Source organism: Dendropsophus ebraccatus, chromosome 7 (genome assembly GCF_027789765.1).
Source record: "Dendropsophus ebraccatus isolate aDenEbr1 chromosome 7, aDenEbr1.pat, whole genome shotgun sequence".
NCBI lineage: Eukaryota > Metazoa > Chordata > Amphibia > Anura > Hylidae > Dendropsophus > Dendropsophus ebraccatus.
The window spans coordinates 124,824,049-124,848,058 of NC_091460.1; the positions used below are offsets into that span (position 1 = coordinate 124,824,049).

A 24,010-nucleotide genomic window follows, 5' to 3' on the forward strand; every position below is an offset into this window, starting at 1 on the left:
CACACACACTTTGCAACACAGAATAACTACAAGCTGAACTGAGTGAGAGTGCAGCTCCCTGAGACCAGCAATCACGACACCAACATGTGCACCGCAGGAAAAGTATTATACTATTCTATTATAGCCATTAAAACATTGCTAGGCTGATGTTTTCTATGGTTTTTACGCTGTTTTATTATTGTTGTGTGTGTGCGGTTTGTGTTTTCTATAGCTTTATTTGCAGCATATGGATTTGCCAGGTGTGTGATGTGGCTGATTTGTACCTGTCAGTGAGTCCGGCTGGTTTGGTAGGATATATAATGGAAATATGCATTTGCTTGTGTTACGGTATTTTTTTGCTAGCTCGTAAAACACATAGGCGGTTTACAAGTCTGAAAGGAAAGCAGGAGCCCTAAAACAGATATAGGAAATAGCATTGTGTCAACCAGTATGTACGAGATTGTGTAGCATGTAGAGATGAGTGAACCGGGTTTGGGTTCGAATCCATCCGAACCCGAACGTTCGGTATTTGATTAGCTGGGGCTGCTGAACTTGGATAAAGCTCTAAGGTTGTCTGGAAAACATGGATACAGCCAATGACTATATCCATGATTTCCACATAGCCCTAGGGCTTTATCCAACTTCAGCAGCCACCGCTAATCAAATGCCGAAAGTTCGGGTTCGTATCAACTCGAGCATGCTCCAGGTTCACTTATCTCTAGTAGCGTGTGGTTCCTAGTGTACTTATAGCCAAAACCTGGATTGAGCCAAAAACACAGGGGGAAAAAAGTGCAAATCTTGGGGGAGATTTATCAAACATGGTGTAAAGTGAAACTGGCTCAGTTGCCCCTAGCAACCAATCAGATTCCACCTTTCATTTTCCAAAGAGTCTGTGAGGAATGAAAGGTGGAATATGATTGGTTGCTAGGGGCAACTGAGCCAGTTTTACTGTACAGCATGTTTGATAAATCTCCCCCCTTGTCTTTATAGTTTCTTTCTGTGCCAGTTCCACTTTAATTTTGGCGAATTTACAGTAATGTCTGATTTGTACGAAACCGAACACTCTGCATTTGAATCTCCCTCTATGGAGAAAATGGATGCAGCCCTAGGGCTGCCTGGAAAACATGGATACAGACAAAGGTGTCCTATCTCCGTATCCATGCTTTCCAGGCAGCCCTATGGCTGCATCCATCTTCTCCATACAGTAAAGTTCAAATGCAGAGTTTTCAACTTTGTGCGAACCAGACATTACTGTAAGTTCGCTCATCTCTAGCTGAAAACACTGACCAATATAAGAGCCAAATACTGACTAATATATAACGTGTGAACCCAGCCTGAGGCTACATTCACACGTTCCGTAGATAAGGTCTGTGCACGGACCTTATATGCGGTAACTATGCAGCAGATTAGTTGCAAAACTTCTGTAGCAAATCTGCAGTTAAAAATATACCCATGTTCTATGTGCACACAGCGATAACGGCCGTTATTTAATGCTCAAAATACCGGCTGTTGTTTAACATACTTTGGTGGATGGCCGTTGGTAAATTATTTAAAGGGGTGCTCCGGTGAAAATCTTTTTCTTTCAAATCAACTGGTTTCAGTAAGTTATATAGATTTGTAATTTACTTCTATTTAAAAATCTCAAGTCTTCCTGTACTTATCAGCTGCTGTATGTCCTGCAGGAAATGGTATAGTCTTTCCAGTCTGACACAGTGCTCTCTGCTGCCACCTCTTTATATGTAAGGAACTGTCCAGAGCAATAGCAAATTCCCATAGAAAACCCTCTCCTGCTCTGGACAGTAACTAACATGGACAGGGGTGGCAGAAGAGAGCACTGTGTCAGACTGGAAAGAAAACACCCTTTTCTTCAGAACATACAGCAGCTGATAAGTACTGGAAGACTTGAGATTTTTAAATAAAGGTAAATTTATATACCTTTCTGGAACCAGTTGATTTAAAAGAAAAATAACGTCCCCCAATAAATGTAAACAATAATTTGACGGCCGCTGCGAAAACAGATGTTAGTCTATGCATTGTGTGGACTGTTGTTTCTATAGACGTCAATGGAAATCACTGAAGACTGACATAACGGCCGTTATTTTGAGGATCAAATATGAATCACTAAAAAAGGCAGTGTGTCTATTGTGAAGTATGGGAACACTATAGAGCATTGTGATGTGCGCCTCAGTAAATTTCCAGTGTGCATGGGCAAGTAGGGAGTGTTAGAATCTGCTGTGAGTTATAGCTGGCGGATGTCATCGTACAGGCGTTCTAATAGCTGTGTATTAACCAATATGTCCATAAGGCAAACTATTGCATAAGATTTAATTACTGACATTGTTACTTGTTATGCTACGTTTACACGGAGCGATTATCGGGCGAATTTTCACGATAACGATCGAATTTGAACGATAATCGTACGTGTAAATGCGGCGAACGATTGAAAAATCGTTCATTTTGATCTTTTAACATGTTCATAAATCATCGTTCGTCGTTCGCAAGAAATTCGCAGATCGTTCCGTGTAAACAGTCGTTCACTGATTTTACTTATGTGTGACATAGGCTTAAGCGATCGCAAAACGATCGCAAAACTAATTTTCTGTACGATATATCGTTCCATCTAAACGCTGATCGTTATAAAAAAAAAATTGTTACTTCGAAATCGTTAATCGTTAATCGGGCCAATAATCGCCTCGTGTAAATTTAGCATTAGGGTTCATTTACACAGAAAGATTCTCTGACAGATTATCTGACAAAGATTATAAGCCAAAGCCAGGAATGGATTTGAAAAGAGGAGAAATCTCAGGCTTTCTTTTATGACCTGATCTCTGTTTATAGTCTGTTCCTGGCTTTGGCTTCAAATCTTTGGCAGATAATCTGTCAAATAATCTTTCTGTATAAGTGGACCCTTAAACAGGATGTACCATCAGGTATATCCTCTTTAATATGACCCACGGATAGATCAGCGCCGTCACGGGAAGCCGGTCCGTTTTTGAACCTTGGCCGGTTCCCGTGTACGGCGCTTTTCTATCCACGGGTTGTAGGCCCGGGCTGAGGCACTGGAGGCCGTTCGGCCCGTCCCCAGTGGGAGGAAACTCCCGCCCCTCTATGATGCGGCACCATTGATTCTAAAGGAGCCGCATCATAGAGAGGAGGAAATTCCCTCCCACTGGGGGTGGGCCAGGCCTCCTCCAGTGCTTCAGGCCCCGTACCCGTGGAAAGGCGCCGTACACGGAAACCGGGCCACGGTTTAAATATCAGACAGTGGCACTAGCTTCCCCATGACGGCGCCGATCTATCCGTGGGTCATTTTAAAGAGGATATACCTGATGGTACTGTGCATCCTCTTTAATTGATGGACAGGTTTGTGTGTTCATTATAACAATAATCCGGTTACATACAGTAATTATATGAAATATCATTTAAAACAATGGCTTTCTTTCCCAAGGTTATTAAATGCAAAGCTGCCATTGCCTGGGAACCGAATAAGCCCCTCAGCATTGAAGAGGTTGAAGTAGCTCCACCAAAGGCCCATGAAGTCAGAGTAAAGGTAATAATATAAAAGAAAGTCTAATATATACCTTGCTACCTATGTTAAAGTATTTTTTTTTGTACCGTCAATTAAAGGCGAAAAAAGAGCTAATGTCTTCTAAAAACAGCACCACACCTGACCTTTGGTTATATGTGGTATTACAACAACTTCCATTCACTTCAATGGAACTTAGCTGCAATACAACACACAACCCAAAGACAAGTCTGGTGATGTTTTAGAAGAAATCTGTTCTGTTTTTCTAATCCTGGATATCCCCTAGAAGGAGGTAAAATACATAGAATATCACATGGGTAAGTATAATAAACATAGGTAAATGGCAGACTGATACAGAGGGAGAAAGTACCTTGCCCGTTAGAGCTTCAACCTACAAGGTGAGGGGAGCAGTTGTTCATATATGGATTCACACCATCGCAGTGGATTTCACACTGTGAGTTTTGCAGCTAAATCCGCTGCAATACTCGGTACTGTTATTGCCTATGTGTTAGGACTCGGGCCGTGCGTTCGGCACAGCGTCCATAGCAACCAGAATGCTTTGGTGTTTGCTATACTCTGCTCTGCTGCTCCTGGTTGTACCGTGTCCAGCGTTGCACTCCACCTGCTGATCACCACTAGGCGCTTGCAATCACAGTGATTTGACTGACAGCTGACTCGCTTTCACTTTGTCTCTAGTTCTCTGCCTGTGATAGCGCCTAGTTCCTAGTGCCTTGACCTAGCATCTCCTGACCGTCTGTATTTAGTGATTCTGACCTTTGGATTCCGTGACCTTGACCTCGCTTTTGGATTCTAACTGTACTTCTGCAGCCCTTTTGTTGCTGACCTTGACCGCTGACCATTCTATTTTTGTGTTTGTCCTGTCTTTGTGTTCGCACTTGTTACAGCATAGGGAACGTCGCCCAGTTGTCCACAGTTATTTAGAGCTGTTGTGGCAAGTAGGTAGGAAAAGCTGGGGCAAGTGCCAGTGTTAGGGCTGTACTCGTCTGTTGTCTTCCCAGACCCCTACCTGGCCTATGGCTCTGCATTATCACAGCAGATTTTCATTCGGCTGTGAGAATGTAGTGGCAACTATTTCTATGCCGTGACGGTAAAATTTACCTGCTCCCGTTGCTCTAGTCTTCTTCTCCTGGTTTCAACTTGCTGAAGCCCGCTCAGCCAACCACTACACTATCCCACCACAGCCAGTGATTGGCTGAGTGGACTGTCAGTGAGCATAGACCTAAAGAAGCAGATGGGCACGGCATGGAAGTGGTTAAAGAAGGTTGCCACTACATTCTTGTAGCAAAATAAAAATCTGCTGCAAGAATGCAGGACCATAGGCCATAACAGTACCGGGTATCGCAGTGGATTTCACTGCGAAACCTATAAGGTTGTGATAATGGATGGGAGAGGGATTTTTCAGGATAGTGAGTTCAAAAATATAGATATGGTTGTTTAAGAAGCAGAGAAAGGGGACAGGTGGATGTCCTGTCAGGGGCGGTATAGGGAAATCAGAGATGTATGGCGGGAAGAGGTTGTGGATGGCCATTTGGTGAGGGTGAGGGATCGGCAGAGGAGGAGCTAGGGGAGGAGTGGAAAGGAAGAGAGCCTGTCAGGTCCATACCAAAGTTCCGAGCTGCAGATAGGTGATAGGGAGTGGTAAATACCAGCTCCAAAAAGGACCTGTATACCATTTACCAACAACAATAAGAAAAATTCCAGCACCGTGGCTCAGGTTCAAAGGAAATAAACTTGATTGAAAATTACAGTAATAGCTTAAACTAATGCGTATCGATCTCTGGGATCTGAATTGGCGATGATTAAGATCCCAGAGATGGAAACGCATCAGCATATGCTATCAGATTCAAATTTACATTTTCAATCTTCAGACAAACATCTTAGGCACTTTACTTTTTCAGCACCTTCCCCATCTCTATACAAACTCCCATCTTAGCAACCCTAACCAGTAACAGGACCCTCTTTGTACACATATCTATAGTTAAGTCCCTACTTTATGCCTTTATTGGTAGTTGGGTCTTATCTGTAGTTAGACCCCATCTTTGAGCCTGTATTTGTAGTGAGTCCCCCCCCCCCATCTGTAGTTAAGACCCATATTTGTGCAAAAAAAAAAAAAACACCTGTGTCACGTTGCTCTTAAGAACTGGTTAAGAACTGTGCCATGTGCCACACTACTCACCAGTCCCAGGACCCGTGCTGTTCTGCTGCTCTTGCTTGTCTAGTCAGGTCTGGCAAAACCACAGTAATGTAGGCAGTGCTGATCGTGCTGTCTGCATCACAAAGAGGACAGTGTGTATGTGGTGGGCTGCCCTGTTGTGGTGTTGCAGCAGCTGCGACCGGTCACTTGCTAGATTGTACTGTGTGACTCCACTACTGTGGTGGTGTTGGTCGGTGGAGTATAGCTCAGCCTGATGGTCTGTTGTTGTGATGTCAGTACTGACTCAGCACACAGGTAAAGAGGCACACCTGCTTTTAGTTTTTTTGTGGCTGGCTATACGCCAATGGTCGGTGACCTGCCAGGTTTTGATTAGTCCCTTGGGCGCTTATCTTGGTGGTCCGCAGTGGAGTTGTGACCCACCTGGACTGTCGGTACCGCTACCCACAGAAAGGGGAGATGACCCAAGGACAGTGCAACTGATGTGTAGGAGCTAGTGCACTGATCACTGAGTCCAAATAGAATAAACTTTCTTTTTACTTAAGAATCTTCTGTGATATAAGTGAGCAGTATAACACAATCTGGACTTGACTAGAACTATAGAGGTAGAAGTGGAACAGCAATGCTTGCTTGGTTGCGTACTGAGAAGAGTAGAGAGTTCAGAGGAGTGGAGAGCAGTTGGTCGTGAGAGTCCCAGCCCAATTTAGTAATGTGCTCTGCTGGAACTTTAGTAGAAGAATACTTGAAGAGAATACTTGAGAAGAAGAATACTTATGCCCATGTTTTGACCTTTGTCACTATATCACCTTTTGCCCTGCAGTGTCGAGTTACCCATCCTACCAGGGTGAAACAAGCCCCAGACCTTGTTACCTGAGTTGAGCTAAGTGTCCGAAGTTATCCGGTTTCACCAGCGCTGCGAGATAGAGCACTAAGGCTCTTGGCTGCTTTGCTATATCCGTCTCAGTTCCTCTGCTGTAGGATACTGTCCTGCACTTTTAGAGATGTTCACGGCGTGAGGTGGGGTGATCTCTGACTTGTCCTCTCTTTAGTGTTTAGCACTGCATGGTGAGAATAAGTGTTGCTTTAAAGAAGAAAGTCTCTGTGTTTTCCATAAGCGTCAGTACGCGACAGCTGGTCTGTCCCGGATGGGGAACCTGGCAGAGCCAGGTCCCTAGCTAACTCAGCAGGGATGCCTGATCTGTGTGTCTTGCCTCTCTGAGAAACAGAAGAGAACTTACTAAGTGTGGCACTACACTTCTGCTCCCCATGTGACAACTTCCTACAGGGTGTATGCAACAGCTCCTGTAAGTGGTGAAGAAGAGAGTGCAAGTAGAAAGATAGAGATAGGTAGAAGAGAAGAGCAGCTCTTATTGGTGTGCAGATCGCAACAAACAATAACCCTTAGTTCACTACAGCTGTGCAACATACATACAGGACTATACATACTACTGGCACCTAGTGGCAAAGCTTATACATGACTTCATTACCATTTTTTACCAGGTTTCCAAACTAGCAACACCCGTGGTGGGATGCCACATGTAGATGGGCGAGGAAGTGAGTGTTCCCTTGCTCCAGCCAGTCCTTTGCTATTGCATTGTATCGATGTTTTAAAGACAACAATATAATGCAATGCAGAGAGACCGGATGTTTCCCCTTGCCAGCTCTCTGCTATCTCCGGGTGGGCCCCGATGTGGCCCGCTGATCGGGAGATGCCTGAGCCAGTCGGACAATGTATACCCCTAAACAAAAATCAATGTGTGCTATTTTCTTTTACAATCCTTGCCCCAACAGATTCCTTGGCAAAGAAGTGATGTCTTGTAAAGGATTGGGTGGGTCTTTGTTTGGAAGCCATGGTATATACAGTTAAGCACCCAGCAATACACACTGGCAGAATGCCTAGGTGGTCAGGTAAGGGCAAGCTTGTGCAGAGGCAATTTTTGTAGTGTTTGTTTGCACATCGCAATGATGATGTAACCATCAAACAGAGACTGCTCCTAAATAGTTATAATGTATTGAGGAGATGTATAGATAGAAAGGAGTTTGACATTGCTTTTATATATTTTTTTCTACTGTATCTGCACCCTTGAAGGATGGCAACTAGACCTAGAAAGAAATAACATGCTCTTACCTCCCCCACTCCTGTCTGGTTGCCGCATAGTGCCGCTTCAGTCCCCGGCCACTTCCTGGTCTAAGCAGGGACTTGGGTCGTGATGTGTGAGGTCTGCTCAGTCTGGGGGTTCCCTATTTCACCTCATCAGTTTCCAAGTCAATGTTGGACTGGCCTACCAGAGGACCGGGGAATCCTCTGGTGGGCCCCCAGCTTCATAACCTGCACAAGCACTGACTGACATGTCGTTTCTCACAGCATCATTTCCTCTGGTGGGCCTCAGATACCCCAGTCTGATACAAACATGGACTGCCAATGTAATACAGAAGTATATGAAGTATTATACAAAAAATCCAGAGACTATCGAGTCTCCTTTTACAAATGCAAAAGTTTAAAAAAAATCTTTAAAAATCTTTTTGAATAAGTTTTATTGCATTAAATATAAAGAAAAAAAAGATACATTTTGATATTCTGGCGTGTGTTATGAAGCTCTAAAATAATCACTTTATTGAACCTGTACAGCAATTTCAAAATAGTTTTTTTTTTTTTCTTCTGGAAATGCTAAAAAAGGTATCAAAAACTAGTTCTGTATCCAAAACAGTTCCAATAAAGACTTATCTGGTCGCAAACAGCTCAGACAATAGAAACCAAAAATGTCCCTGTCATTTAGAAAAAATTTGATATGTCAGACGATGACCGAAATATTGCTGGAGGATGCGAACAATGGTGTGGTTTACTACCCGCCTGGCTTCAGTCTCCATCCAGGTATTTTTACTGTGAAAAAATAGGAAAAGAAAAAAAACTCTATGTACTGTACTCTACTCAACAATCTTCATCCTGCCTATGTAAGTGAATAGAGCAGTACCACGCATGTTGACTATTGCTCGTTCAACCAGGGCTGATCACAGGGCTGATCACATATTCTTGTGATCAGTGGGGGTCTCAGAAGTTAGACCTCTTCCATTCAGACACTCATCTCATATATTATAAAGTATCTTGTCTTAAAAATTTGTCCAGTCTGTGCTGCCTTTATAAAAATGTAAAAATATTATGTATATTGTATGTTTTACCCAGATTATTTCTTCTGGCGTTTGCGGATCTGATCATAGCGCCCTTCATGAAAAAATACCAGCCAAATTTCCAGCGATTCTGGGTCATGAAGGTGTTGGAGTGGTTGAAAGTGTGGGTGAGGAAGTCACCAAAGTTAAACCAGGTAAGTCAGAAGTAACTGTAATTGGACTGAAGCTGAGATATGTCTGTGCAATAACATCATTACAGAAGCATTCCGGAATTTTTTAGACATCCTTGAAATAGATACATTACATGGCTTGTAGTAAAAAGGACACAGGGGACAAAACGCCAAATAAAAAAAGGCTTTTGTTGAATTTTAGGCCAAACTAAAGCTGTTTTTGTTGGAAGCCTTAGGTTGTGTTCCTACATTTTTTTTTTCTGTGTTTTTAACCCCTTTTACACCCGTTTTTTGAGTTTTAGTTTTTTCCTCTTTGTGCTTAAAAGGCCATAGCACTTGCAATTTTTCACCTAGAAACCCACATGAGCCCTTATTTTTTGCGCCACTAATTGTACTTGGCAATGACATGCTGAAGTACACTGCAAAACAAAGAAAAAAATACATGTGTGGTGAAATTGTTTATTTGGGGGGTAATTGTTTTTATGCCATTCGCCCTGGGGTAAAACTGACTTGTTATATATGTCCGTCAATTCGTTACGATTACGATATGTAACATGTGTAACTTATATTGTATCTGATGGCCTGTAAAAAATTCAAACCATTGTTAACAAAAATATGTTACTTAAAATCGCTTCATTCCCAGGCTTATAGCGCTTTTATCCTTTGGTCTATGGGGCAGTGTGAGGTGTCATTTTTTTGCACCATGATGTGCTCTTTCTATCGGTACCTTGATTGCGCATATGCGACTTTTTGATCGCTTTTTATTACAATTTTTCTAGGTTTGATGCAAACGAAAATGCGCAATTTTGCACTTTGGGATTTTTTTGCACTGACGCTGTTTACCGTGCGAGATCAGGAATGTAATTAATTAATAGTTTGGGCGATTACGCACGCGGCAATACCAAACATGTTTATTTATTTATTTTTATTTATAACATTGGAAAAGGGGGGTGCTTCAAACTTTTATGAGGGGAGGAGGCTTTTTATTGTTAATAATACTTTTTCCTTTTTTTTTTCACACTTATACAAGAAGCCCCCCTGGGGTACTTCTAGTATAAGTACACTGATCTCTCATTGAGATCTATGCTGCATAGATATACAGCATAAATCGATGAGATAGGCACTCGATTGCTTCCAGCTGCCGCAGCCGGAAGCAACCGAATGCCGAGCCGGGATCAACGCCATTATGGCGCAGACCTCGGACGGAGTAAGATGTGTGGATCGCTCCTCCGGGACAACGTCCCGGAGGAGCGATCCACCCCACTAGACACCAGAGATGGGCTGCAGAAGGTAATCTGATGCAGCTGTCAACTTTGACAGCTGCACCTGATTACCTGATTAGCGGGCACGGCGATCGGACTGTGCCCGCTAATAGTCGCGGTCCCGGGCTACGTGTGGGCCCAGGGACTGCGGCAGTTCAGAGCGGGGTTGCCGCGGTTGTTAAGTGGTTAATGCATTTTTATATTATTATTATTATCATTATTATTATTTATTTGTATCGCACCAATAGATTCCACAGCGCTTTGCCTCAATTTTGCTACAATCAACATCAACATCACAGCAAAATTCTCGCAAAACCACCTTAAGCTATGGAAATGGCAGCCATCTTGAATCATAGACAGCCCCTAATAATTATCATGATCGTTATTAGCGTCCGTCTATATTACAAGAGGGCTGCCTTTCCCCGCTATGTTTTCACATTGTCTTTTTAGTTGAAAAAACTTCCTTTTTTTAACAATAACTGAGTTAATAATGACAATTATTGACCATCGCTATTATCAAAAACAGACGTTTTTCCCCCTAAAAAAGACGTTGTGGGAACATAACATTAAAATGTTAAACTTCTGCAGTACTGTGTATTGTACCAAGGCCTGACACCACTGCTGCATTGTTGTGTCGCTGCCCCTCAGAAGCTCATTCTCTTGCCCACATCTCTGGATTCTGCAGCAAGGCCTCACTGCAGGCCTCTCCTACTAGGGGATGCCTGCCCTCCATGCTGCCTGTGCCGCCCTCCTCTTTAAAGTACCAACTGGTCTCATCTGTCATCACAGGGGTAGTACCAGCATCTCCTTGTCACATAGCTCTCTAGAGAGGCTGGGACAGCAGCATGGTGACAGCAGATACCTCCTGCTTTGACAGGGTTAACAGCACTTTCCATGGGGGAAGCTGCCGGGCGCAGTGCCATGTGCCTCTTCCAATTCCCCATTCCGTACATATTTGTGGCGTCCTGTTATGTCACAGTCTGGTAGTTCTCATGGCTAGTAGGGAATACAGATTACTATTTCTACAGTGATTGAAACCACTTTAATGCACACATATGATCTCCATTGGACTAATACAGAATTTTTACACATGGAGGCTATGCTGCAGAGTTTCTGCCCGGATTTGTTGGTAGAAAATACAAAGCTTATTACAGTAACTTATTCATGTGCTGCAGAACAATCCATAATATCTCAATTCTTCCTGAGGATTTCCAGTGCACACGAAGGGGGAGATTTATCAAACATGGTGTAAAGTGAAACTGGCTCAGTTGCCCCTAGCAACCAATCAGATTCCACCTTTCATTCCTCACAGACTCTTTGGGAAATGAAAGGTGGAATCTGATTGGTTGCTAGAGGCAACTGAGCCAGTTTCACTTTACACCATGTTTGATAAATCTCCTCAATAGTATTTCCGTCAGTCTTCTGGTCCGTTATTTTTCAACCATAACCAGGAGTGGAACTGACAGGGCAAACTTATAATGGAAAGATCTGCACAGTTGCTGTGTTTTCAACTCATTTCTGGTCTTGTTTGAAAAAAGACTGACAGAAAAACTGTGTGTGAACAGAGCCCATACTAGGATTTAACACCATTATAAAATAAAAAGACTAAGTCCAGCTGAATATTCAATAATAATATACAACCTTAGGCAACATGCAAGAAGATTGAAGCCATTACAATGATTTTAATAACCAATAAACAGTACTGAATCTGATGATCTGGTGAGATCAAGGAGGGCGATGTGGTATATCAGCCGTGTTGATGTAGAGATAAAGACTTTGAGAGAGATATTAAAGACAAATAAAGGGTGGGTGTTTTTGGATGTAGTGTTTCTGCCTTTAGTCTTTGGTCTTTCTCCCCCTGTAACTCCCAAATACCACAACCCCACCACGCCCGACACTATGTTATAGCTTGACTGGTTTGGCAGTGGCTCAGTAATGATGTGGGGTGGATTTCTTTGGAGGACCACACAACCCTCCATGTGCTCGCCAGAGGTAGCCTGACTGCCATTAGGTATGGGGATGAGATCCTCAAACCCCTTGTGAGACCATATGCTGGTGTGGTTGGCTCTGGTTTCCTCCTAATGCCGGACAATGCTAGACCTCATGTGGCTGGAGTATGTCAACAGTTCCTGCATGATGAAGGCATTGAAGCTATGGACTGGCCCGCCCGTTCCCCAGTCCTGAATCCCATTGACCACATATGGGACATCATGTCTTGCTCCATTCACCAACATCACGTTGCACCACAGCCTGTCCAGGAGTTGGCGGATGCTTTAGTCCAGGTCTGGGAGGAGATCCCTCAGGAGACCATCCGCCACCTCATCAGGAGCATGCCCAGGTGTTGTAGGGAGGCCATACAGGCACGCGGAGGCCACACACAATACTGAGCCTCATTTTGACTTATTTTAAGGACATTACATCAAAGTTGGATCAGCCTGGTGGGCAAATCCAGACCTCCAGTGGTTATTAAATGTAATTTCCAATGAGGATTTTTGTGGGATTTTGTTGTCAGCACGTTCAACTTTGTATAGAACAAAATATTCAATGAGAAGATTTCATTCATTCAGGATGTTTTATTTCATTTATTTTTGATTGATAGATAGATAGATAGATAGATACATAGATTTGGTTTTAATAAATATGATGTCAAAGAACATTTTTGATAATTAAAAATAAAGATTACATAAGAGGAAAAGAGAAAAAGAAAAAAAGGGAATAAAAGGTACTGAATATGCTAAGTCTTTCTTTCACTATTTTCGTAGGTGACAAAGTCATTCCACTTTTTGTCCCAGAATGTGGATCGTGCAGAAGCTGCAAAACCCCAGACTGTAACCTGTGTGAAAAATTTGAGTGAGTTTATTATACATATAAAGTAATGTACTACTATCCAGTATTCTTAGGGAACATTCAGATTACTTACATGAAATACAAAAGAGCTTTCAGATAATTGGAGACATGGGGCAACAAGATTTAGAAAGACTTATTTTACCCCTAAGGGTCTTCTTGCTCAAGCAATTGTTTAGCAATTGTAAAGTGACAATTAAGCCTTTTAAGTAAGGATGAGCGAATTAATAGTAGGAACGAAGTGAAGCTCTTCATTAGGATTGGACGGTAGTCTGCTGTCTTTGAAATCTGTGTCGCTCTTCTGTCGGAAAAGCTGAATCCAGTCCTGGGAAACTGGGAGAAGAGAGGCACAGCCTTCAAAGCCAGCAGCCTGACAAGCTGCCGGACAATCCTAATGAAGAGCTTCACTTTGTTCCTATTGTAAATTCGCTCATCCCTACTTTTAAGTGATCAGCGTTTCGACTAAGAGATAACAGGCAGATATTCCCTAGGTTTTGGTCATTATCGGGAGTTTTTGCCCAATAATCACTTTATGTGACTTTAAGGACCTTTGAGATCTTTGTCATCTCCACTATATCTTCATGATGCTGAACCCTTCTTTTCCTAAAATAAGAAATAGTGCATCAGCCCAGGGGGAACACAGTCTGCGGTATGGCTGTGACCTGTTGTTCCATCACTGTAGCTTCTGTGACAAGGAAAAAGCATTGCAGGGTAACTCTGTGCTACTTAAAGGGGTTGGCCACTTTATAGTAAAATAGTTCAGCGTACATTATTAGTAAGTGTACTCACTGTATATACTGACAGCAGCTCCCTGTGGACCTCATAGAGTTAAAATCAGACTCCTCTCCTCCAGGCTGGACTGCCCTGCTCTGTGGTGGGTCTGTCCATAAGATGGTTGACATGGAGGAGCATATGACCATGCCGCACCCCCCAGTGTCCACCACTGAGCCTGTATATGTCTATGGACACTGGGGGGTGGGGCATGGTCACATGCTCCTCCATGTCATCCATCTTATGGATTGACCACAGAGCAGGACAGCACAGCCTGGAGGAAGGGAGTCTGATACTAGCTCTATGAGATACACAGGGAGCTGCTGTCATTATATACAGTGAGTCCACTTACTAATACTGTGCACTAAATGATTTTACTATAAAGTGGAACAAAGTGAGAAAGGTCGGCAGCACCACCCGTACTGCATATGGGTTCCGCTAGGAGTAACAGTCCAAGTGGTGCAGGCTCCACAAAAAAGATTATAACTGATAAATCCAATATAGAAATAGAATGGAAGAAGCACTCACCATGCAACATTTTCAACTCTTTATTTTGCCCGTAGAAGCGTGATCGCGTGAAACAAGCTGTTACCATACATGCCTGGTGACAGCCCTGGCCTTTGTCCACGCTGTGTCTGCTGTTTTTCATGATGAAATAAAGAGTTGAAAACGTCGGGTAGAGAGTGCGGCTTCCATTCTATTTCTATATTGGATATACTATAAAGTGGCCAACCCCTTTAAGGCCCTATTACACCAAACCATTATTGGACATACTTGGCCAATTACTGGCTGTTGTGGCCAATAATTTTTGGGTAATAGGTTTAGGGTAAAGATCAGCCGACATGCCTGATGTCTTTCAACATATTGAATCAAAATGATCACGGTCTGCTGTTCATCGCCCCATGCTATAGGAGCTGTGGCAGCAGACCGCCGTTGTCTTCAATGGATTTAAGGATTGTCCTGGCAGCCCCTCCCGCGGCTCTCCGTGGCCCCTCCTGCTGTTCCCTGCTGACTGGCTGTGTGTATAATAACACAGACAGCAAGCTGGGTGGCCTCCGCTTGAAGTTTCAATGGAAATTCCATAGTGTGCACATACCCTTAGGGCATATTCTGCTAGAGGAATCCTATAGAAGTCAATGTGTCTTTAATGCTGCTTGAATCCTGCTTACATTCTGCTCCTGCCAGAGCAAAACAGGCAAAGAATTTCAAGCAGAAAACTTTCCTCTTCAATTCCTCGCCTTTTCCTCAGTGTGAACAAACCCTACATCTATAGAAAAAAAAGGAAAAAATTGGTCAGCTCTCTATAGAGTCCTCCTTCGGTAATCAGTTTGGGTTGGCAAGTAAAGCACACTGTTCTCATCTATAGCTAGCAATCAAAGGGGGTCTCAGCACAGAGACAAGGAAAGAGCTAAACTTTTTACGAGTCTGTGCAACATTTGAAGAGGTAATTTTAAAGGAGAAGTCCGGCGAAAGTTTTTATTTAAGTATTGTAATACACACTTATACACACTTATTGTAATATACACTTATAGCGGGAGAGCATGATGGCAGAGGAATGCTCAGTGTCCCTCCAGTGCCCTGTGTCCCTCAGTGTCCCCCTGCCATTATCCTCTCCAGCAGCCACAGCCAGCTCAGCTCAGGTCGTGATATCACCATGTTATCCAGGAAGTGACATCACCATGTTATCCAGGAAGTGACATCACCATGTTATCCAGGAAGTGAAGCCTTGATTCAGTAGTAAGTGCAGGAAAAAAAGCACTTTATAAGCATTTCCCGTAATAAGTGTATATTGGTGATTTGTATAACTTTTGGGGGGCAATACCTATTGTATTGAATAAAAAAATTTCGCGGGACTTCTCCTTTAATTACAGTAATGCTATGCTGATTTCAGCAAATAAAGTTACTCCTGCTTTCGAATGTACTACATGTATCACTTCCAAATTGTTGTCACTACTCCTGTTGACTGCAAATATAGGTCTTGAAAAACGTGTGAAACTGATAAAGAATATGTATTAAACATTTCACTTTCATTGTACAATAAATAGGGTTTATTTGGTAGAACCAGAATATCCCCCTTTACTATTGGCTAAAATAATAATTTATTTTTCTAACATTCTACCCCGAAAGCTTTGGATCTTCCACTCAATTTGGACTGATGCAAGATGGTACGAGCAGGTTTACCTGTAAAGGCAAATCCATTTATAACTATGCAGGAACAAGTACATTTTCAGAATACACTGTTGTGTCTGACATTTGCATCGCCAAGGTGGATGCCAATGCCCCTCCTGAAGTTTGTCTTATTGGCTGTGGATTTGCAACTGGATATGGTGCGGCTATAAACACTGCTAAGGTATGAATTTATTGATAGAGCAGTTTGTATGCTGTGTAAACCCAATAAGTATCTTGATGTAGACTGTAACCCCTAGATTATTCTGGTAAATTTAGGGGCATAACTAGAAATGATTGGGCCCCATAGCAAAACTTTTGATTGACCCCCCCCCCAAGTTACACGCACAAATAGGCACACTACATACAATAGATACACACGTACACACACACACAAATAGGCACACTACATACAATAGATACACACATGTACATACACACAGATAGGCATACTACATACGGTAGATACACACATGCACATGTACATACACACTCAAAAAGTCCATTCACTTGTTATGTAGGGAAGCTCCAGGGGTGTTCAGGTTGGTTACAGCAAATGTCAGTGTGGCGGCTACTCCACCCCTCCTCCTCTGTTCCGACTGTTCCTCTGAGCTCACAGTGAGAAGATGGGGGGGGGGGGTGCATGGGAGGGGGTCCTGCATCTCTTCACCTTCCTGCTTGTCATAATCACTCTCTGTATATAGTAAGCTGCTTGTTATCCAGCTTATTGTATAGAGCCTGTGACCGGGATGACAGGCCGGAGCAGAGGCGTAGCTAGCCTTTCCTGTACCCGAGGCAAACATTCCGTTTTGTGCACGCACACACACACCACCACCACCCCCCCCTTTAGTTTTTTGTTGTTGTGACCATTTAACCTAACACAGCATGATGTGACACAGCAATTTATAGTCCCATATCTCCTATCATAGCCAAAACCACTGTGTAACCCAAGGGTGTAGTAGTTTAGGGGGGGAAGAGTAAAGACTCTAGGGGAAAAGGGCAGAGAAGGAGGATGAACTTACTGGAAAAGTGGGGCACAGGTGAGAAACATTTTCTGTATGTTTAGGAGGAAGAATTCTTTTCTGTACTTCCCCTCACACAGTACACCCTCTACATTATAATGTTCAGCATTCAGCAGCCAGATAGTAATCACTGTCACAGCTGCTGCAGCTCCTCTTTATTCTCATCCGGGCTTGCTTCTCAGGCTCCTATAAGTGGGAAGAGGCTTTACATATTCGAAGCGTAATGAAAAAGCTGCTGCAAGTATGTACAGCCATAGAAAATGACAGGGATTTTGCGGATCTCACAGCGTGAAATCCATTGTGGATTCCAGGTAGTGTCAATTTGAATGGGTTTACATACTCACAGCGGTGTAAACCCCGTCCCCCTTAAAGGGGTTATCCAGCGCTACAAAAACATGGCAACTTTTCCCCCTCTCTTGTCTCCAGATTGGGTGGGGTTTGGAACTCAGTTCCATTGAAGTAAATGGAGCTTAATTGCAAACCACACCTGAACTGGAGACAAGAGTGGGGCAAAAGTGGCCATGTTTTTGTAGCACTGGATAACCCCTTTAACGCACTGTTGAGAGGTGAATACTTTACCCGTCCACACTCTGGCCTGCTTCTGTTGCTCCCTACGGTCCCACCAATGAAAGCTGAGCTGTAATTGGTTGTTATGGGCAGTTTACACCAGTCTCATTTTTACACCGTGTAAAGTAGAATTGGCCCAGTTGCCCCTAGCAACCAATCAGATTCCACCTTTCATTTTCCAAAGAGTCTGTGAGGAATGAAAGGTGGAATCTGATTGGTTGCTAGGGGCAACTGAGCCAGTTTCACTTTACACCATGTTTGATAAATCTCCCCCTATATCTATATATATTTCAGCATCAGACAAAGACTAGTTTTGCAAAAATATTTAACTTGACAAGAGCTACATGTATAAATATATTAGATGGGCATTCCTCTTAAAGTGATGTTGTCACCCCCTTAAACTATGTGCTATCCACAAGCTGTGCAGGGCTTCACACCAGTTAGGCCATCTCTCTCATAGTAGAGGGGGACCCAACTGCTATGAAGCCCCGCCCAGGTGACACTGTCCATTGATGAAATGAAACAATTTTAGAATAGAAAGAAGACACAGACAGGTTTTTTACAGGTATATATCAAATGTGTAGCAACTAAGCTTGTGGATGGTGCTGAGAATCGCACATAGAGTAATGGGGATGACAATATCACTTTAAATTTCCGCACATATAAAGCAATAATTAAGAAGTAGAAGCAGAACATATTAATCAATTATTCTTTCTTACTATACAAAACATTAATAGTGAATATTAAAAATTCTTTGCTAATTCCCCTCTTCTCAGGTGACAAAGGGCTCTACCTGTGCCGTGTTTGGCCTGGGAGGTGTTGGCTTTTCAGCAATAGCAGGATGTAAAGATGCCGGAGCTTCACGAATCATTGGAGTTGGCTCGCATAAAGATAAATTTCCTAAAGCCATACAAGTGGGAGCCACTGAGTGCGTGAGCCCAAAGGATTATGATAAACCCATTCATGAGGTCATCTGTGGGATGACCAATGGAGGAGTAGATTTTGCCATTGAATGTGCTGGACGCATTGAAACCATGGTGAGAGGAAAATACAATGATGGAGGATAGTTGTGAATGTTTAATTTTCATGTTTTACATTCAGAGGTCAATATAAGTTATGAGCCTGTCAGGTAGGTAATGGAAAAGACACGGAGACAAGTGCAGCCCTAGTCTGGCACCCGCCCCAGCTGTCCCTACCTACTTGCCACAAACAGTACTAAGAATTACTGCGGACAAATGGCCGACAAACCTTACACTGAGATAAGAGCAACACAGAAACAAAACAAGACAAACACAATACAGAATGGTCAGGAAACAAAGTCAGCAACAGTCGGGCATAGAAGGTACAAAATCAGAATCCAGAAGGCAAGGTCAGGGTGCGAAATCCAAAAGGTCAGAACAACAATAATAGTCAGTCAGGAGAATGCTAGGTCAAGGCACAAGGCACTATCACAGTCACTGGAATGAGACCAGGGCTGGGATTTATAGTAAACAGGAACCTAGGTGCTGACAGCTAACTGGCTAGGTCAGCTGTCAGTCACCATCAAGGGTACACCTAAAAACCGATCGACCGGGGGTGGTGATACCGCGTCAATACGCAAAAGAAAAGATAAACACAGTAGGCTGGTTACGTCAGAGCACGGCTCGAGATCTAAATGTGCAGGGAGGCTGCTAAGGACACCGTCGGCGCGCCCCTAGCAACTGTTCCTGCTCGTTGCGAAGGACGCCGTCGGCAGAGGCAGAGACCGAGCGCGCGGCTTGGCTCCTGACAGAGCCTTTTTATAAGGCCATTTATATTCTTATACTCATCATCTAACAAATATAATATTAATAGATTGTCTACTTTCTTATTTGTTTTAGATGACTGCTCTACAATGTACTTTCTGTGCCAATGGCATTACTGTAATACTCGGCGTGGCATCTCCAAAGGATACACTTCCTCTAAATCCAGGTCTGCTTCTCACAGGACGTTCCTTGAAAGGATCTGTTTTTGGAGGTAGGATATTTTGGGGGAAAATAAATAAATAATAATAATAATAATTTTCTTTTTTACAATAAACAACAAAAAAATTTGGTTTGGTGCTCTCCCCACTAGGAGGCACCCCTTGGCAATGGGCTTCCTTCTCTGGAGAGAGGGATATCTGGCTATTCCCGTGTTTTGAGACTCGTAACTGAGGCTCTACGGACCCCTGTTTTGCATATTCAAATTTTGTATGGGACAATCAATGGAGACTCGTAAATGAGTACTCCATTGGAATTTTTCACTGTTCTCCCTGAGTTCAGTGATTGTTGTGTTTTGTTGGTCTATTTATCATTGCCCCAGTAGCCAGAATCCTGCTCCACACTGATGAGGGGCAAATACCCTGAAACTGCAGTCTGTGGATGGATGCCTAGCCTTGGTAACCCTTGTCTTATGTCGTTATACTCGCCACAGAGTTAGACTTTGACTTACAGGGGCCACCCTGGTGTTTCCCTATTTAGGTCCCAAAGCTCACTACAGAGTGAGGACCTGAGGGACTACGTATCAGGGTGGTTTGGTGCTCTCCCTACTTGGAGGCACCCCTTGGCAATGGGCTTCCTTCTCTGGAGAGAGGGATATCTGGCTATTCCCGTGTTTTGAGACTCGTAACTGAGGCTCCACGGACCCCTGTTTTGCATATTCAAATTTTGTATGGGACAATCAATGGTGATTCGTAAATTAGTACTCCATTGGAATTTTTCACTGTTCTCCCTGAGTTCAGTGATTGTTGTGTTTTTGTTAGATAGATAGATAGATAGATAGATAGACAGATAGACGGATTATCCAGCAGCACTCCGTTCTCTTAAGTTCAAAACGTGTATTTATTCCATAACAAGTACGAAGTTTCAACCGCCTCTCGCTTGAAAAGGACCGCGAGAGGCGGTTGAAACGTCGAACTCGTTATGGAATAAATACACGTTTTGAATTTTAGAGAACGGAGTGCTGCTGGTTTATCCGTATATATATTACAGAGGACCCTAGTCTATGGTCCGACCCGCTGGCACCAATTATTACTTGCAGTAGTGCTGCTCTCATCCTTGGAATAGATAAATAGATAGATAGATAGATAGATAGATAGATAGATAGATAGATAGATAGATAGATACTACATAGATAGATGATAGATAGATTTTTTTTTTTTTAATGTTTGCACCTGGGTAAGTTTGAAATCTGGGGCAGATGTTGAGTGGACAGTCTAAAGGGTGTCTCCAAACATTATGTGAACCTAGAAAACGATATATTCAAATGTGCATTAGGATACACTGATCCTCAGTTCAATTCAACTGACTGTTTATTAGGACATTTTAAGCTATTCTGATGTGTAAGATGCCATTAAAATTAAATAATTAAAAGAGAAGTAGGTGAAATACAACATATTTTTTGGTCATGTCTAATTCTTAGTTTGTTTTGGAAGATGGTGAAGGACCTAATACATCTTATTACCCAATGCCCTATTGATTGGGTTCCGCCCCTAGCCATCTTACATATTGGTGTCATTGAGCTCCAAAGAGAAGATAGAACTATAATTTTCCATATCGTACAGACAGCTAAAACATGTTGTCAGGTAGGGACAGAAGGACACAAGACAGGTTGGGCCCTCACTGTCACCCACCCTGCTGTTCCTGCTTGCTTACCACTATATGCCCTAGGCGGCAGTGGGTAACTGGGTGACAGTCCCTAACCTGGAAGACTGCAGAGACACAGACGGAACAAACAAACACAATAAGGTCAAAGTGATCTAGCCGGGTCAGTAACAATCGGTCAGCGTGGTACAAAATCAGTAGTCAGGAGAATAGTCAGAAGTAAAGCCAAAAATCGAGGAAACCAGGAAATAGCAATCAGGAGGAAACGCTAGCTTAGTGACACTCTGGGATGAGGCTCTATCGCAGGGAAGGGGGTTGATAAGGAGACTAGTTTTATGGAGGCTGGAGTCCCAGGCCCAGGATGTGATTGGGGACAGAGACTCCAGCCCCCCTGCAGACTATAGAGCCAACTGACAGTGCCAGCTGCCAGTCAGCCTATAATCATAGAAGGCAGCTGTGCCAGCCAGCCAGGGACGCACACTAACTATAGACACCGTGGATGTACCATCTGCCTGAGCTTATGGTATATATGTGTTTTATTACCTTGTGATCAATGTAAACTTTATTCATATGCATGTATGTACTTTGCTTTATATTGGAAATAAAAATTTGCTACAAAAAAACCTATGTAAGTGTGCCTTTAAATACAGCTACATGCAGAATTCATACATTTTGTTAAAGTGATATTTTACTATGAGTCATTATTCCTGAAAATATGAATAAAACCATATTCTTTGCCCAGGCTATAAGTGTGATGATATCACACAATTGGTGCAAGATTATATGAATAAGAAAATCAATCTGGACCATCTGATTAGCAAGAAGTTAAAACTGAATGAAATCAATGAAGCATTTGAGCTGATACAACAGGGAACAGGGTAAGTACATCAGAAAAGGATAGGCATATAGATACTGTTAGATATTAGACCATAATTTTGTATACAGAGGGGGTCATCCATAGTGATTATAACCTAAAGGTTATTTTTGTACAACTGGTAATATACTGTGGATATGCGCCTATTTGTATAGTGTCTTTCTTTCTTTCTTTCTTTCTTTCTTTCTTTCTTTCTTTCTTTCTTTCTTTCTTTCTTTCTTTCTTTCTTTCTTTCTTTCTTTCTTTCTTTCTTTCTTTCTTTCTTTCTTTCTTTCTTTCTTTCTTCTTGTGCATCTCTAATAATAACACAATGTGCTCTTTTCATATAACTTTATTTGTAATCACCCAATGCACTCTCTCTAGCAGCAGTCACACATATTGTTAGGTAGATTGTACAATCTATAATTATTCCCCCCTCTTCTTGTTTCAGGGTTCGGAGTATTGTGATATTCTAAAAGTTCCGCTGTGTGATCTATTGTACCAGACGATGGAACCCTGATCTTCACATGAATTTCCATCTTCAGTTTTATAATAAAGTAGTAGTCTGTATCTGGACATGCATTGGTATATTTGGTGTAATGTGTTTTTTGTACATGATGGTAGAATAAGCTTATGAACTGTGAGCTTTGATTTTGCTGCTACACTAAAAAGAACTATTCATTCAATAAAATATGTTTTAAATAAATGTTGTTCTATGTTCCAATTTTTGCTTTTTGGACAGTGAGTAGAGATGAACAAACGTTTCAAAAGTTTGGTTCGGCAGGATTGCAGGCATTGAGCTGTTTTAATACAGTCTGCAAAATTCACTCTTTAATACTTACCTGTCCATACTCTCCTGATGTCCTCCTTCTCCGGTGTCCCTACAGCCACCAAAAGCCTGCACAGCCAATCACTGACTGAGACAGGACAGCACCACGGCCAGTGATTGGCTGAGTGAGCTGTCACTCCTCAGATAATCTGCCAGAAGCCATCTATACATATTTAACATGTGTGACCCATTAGCAGACCTAATAAAGATCAATGTTAACACCTGCACATCCATAATCATCTTAGTGTATGCAAAGACAGCAATATGACATATGAAAGGACAGTATATTCAGGCTATACTCACAATACCAAGACACAGAATTAGATACTTTGGGAGAGATTCCTCATCCACATGACAACTTAAAGTCCAGTGAAATTTTTTTCTAAAAGTATTCTATTGCTCCCCAAAAGTTATACAAATCACCAATATACACTTATTACAGGAAATGCTTATAAAGTGCTTTTTTTCCTTGCACTTAGTACTGCATCAAGGCTTAACTTCATGAATAACATGGTGATGTCACTTCCTGGATAACATGGTGATGTCACTTCCTGGATAAAATGGTGATGTCACGACCTGACTCCCAGAGCTGTGCGGGCTGTGGCTGCTGGAGAGGATAATGGAAGGGGGACACTGAGGGACACAGGGCACTAAAGGGACACTGAGCATCCCTCTGCCATCATCCTCTCCAGCAGCCACAGCCCACACAGCTCTGGGAGTCGGGTCGTGACATCACCATTTTATCCAGGAAGTAACAGCACCATGTTATCCAGGAAGTGACATCACCATTTTATCCAGGAAGTGAAGCCTTGATGCAGTAGTAAGTGCAGGGGAAAAAGCACTTTATGTGCATTTCCCGTAATAAGTGTATATTGGTAATTTGTATAACTTTGGGGGGCAATACAATACTTTAATAAAAACTTTCGCCGGACTTCTCCTTTAATTTACTATAATAGCTGGGATACAGGTACTGGAACACTGCAATTGTTTTAAACATCTTTAAGAACTAACTGCAGATCTTCTGTAGATGTAAACTTGCTAAAGTCAGTCTGTCTCTTCATGTATGCCCAGAGAGACTTGATGATGTTGAGATCAGGGTTCTGCTGAGACATATTATCAC

The 24,010-nt window shown here is 42.5% G+C and overlaps 1 protein-coding gene across 1 annotated transcript; it reads left to right on the plus strand.

Moving 5' to 3' along the window:
* Positions 1-22,767, plus strand: LOC138797769 (NADP-dependent alcohol dehydrogenase-like). The gene is made up of 9 exons (XM_069978374.1): positions 1-102; positions 3,428-3,529; positions 8,860-8,998; positions 12,999-13,086; positions 15,979-16,201; positions 18,383-18,643; positions 19,466-19,601; positions 21,951-22,086; positions 22,513-22,767. The coding sequence occupies exons 1-9, from the start codon at positions 85-87 to the stop codon at positions 22,535-22,537; spliced, it is 1,128 nt and encodes a 375-aa protein (XP_069834475.1). The 5' UTR covers positions 1-84; the 3' UTR covers positions 22,538-22,767.
* The last annotated feature ends 1,243 nt before the right edge of the window (positions 22,768-24,010 follow it).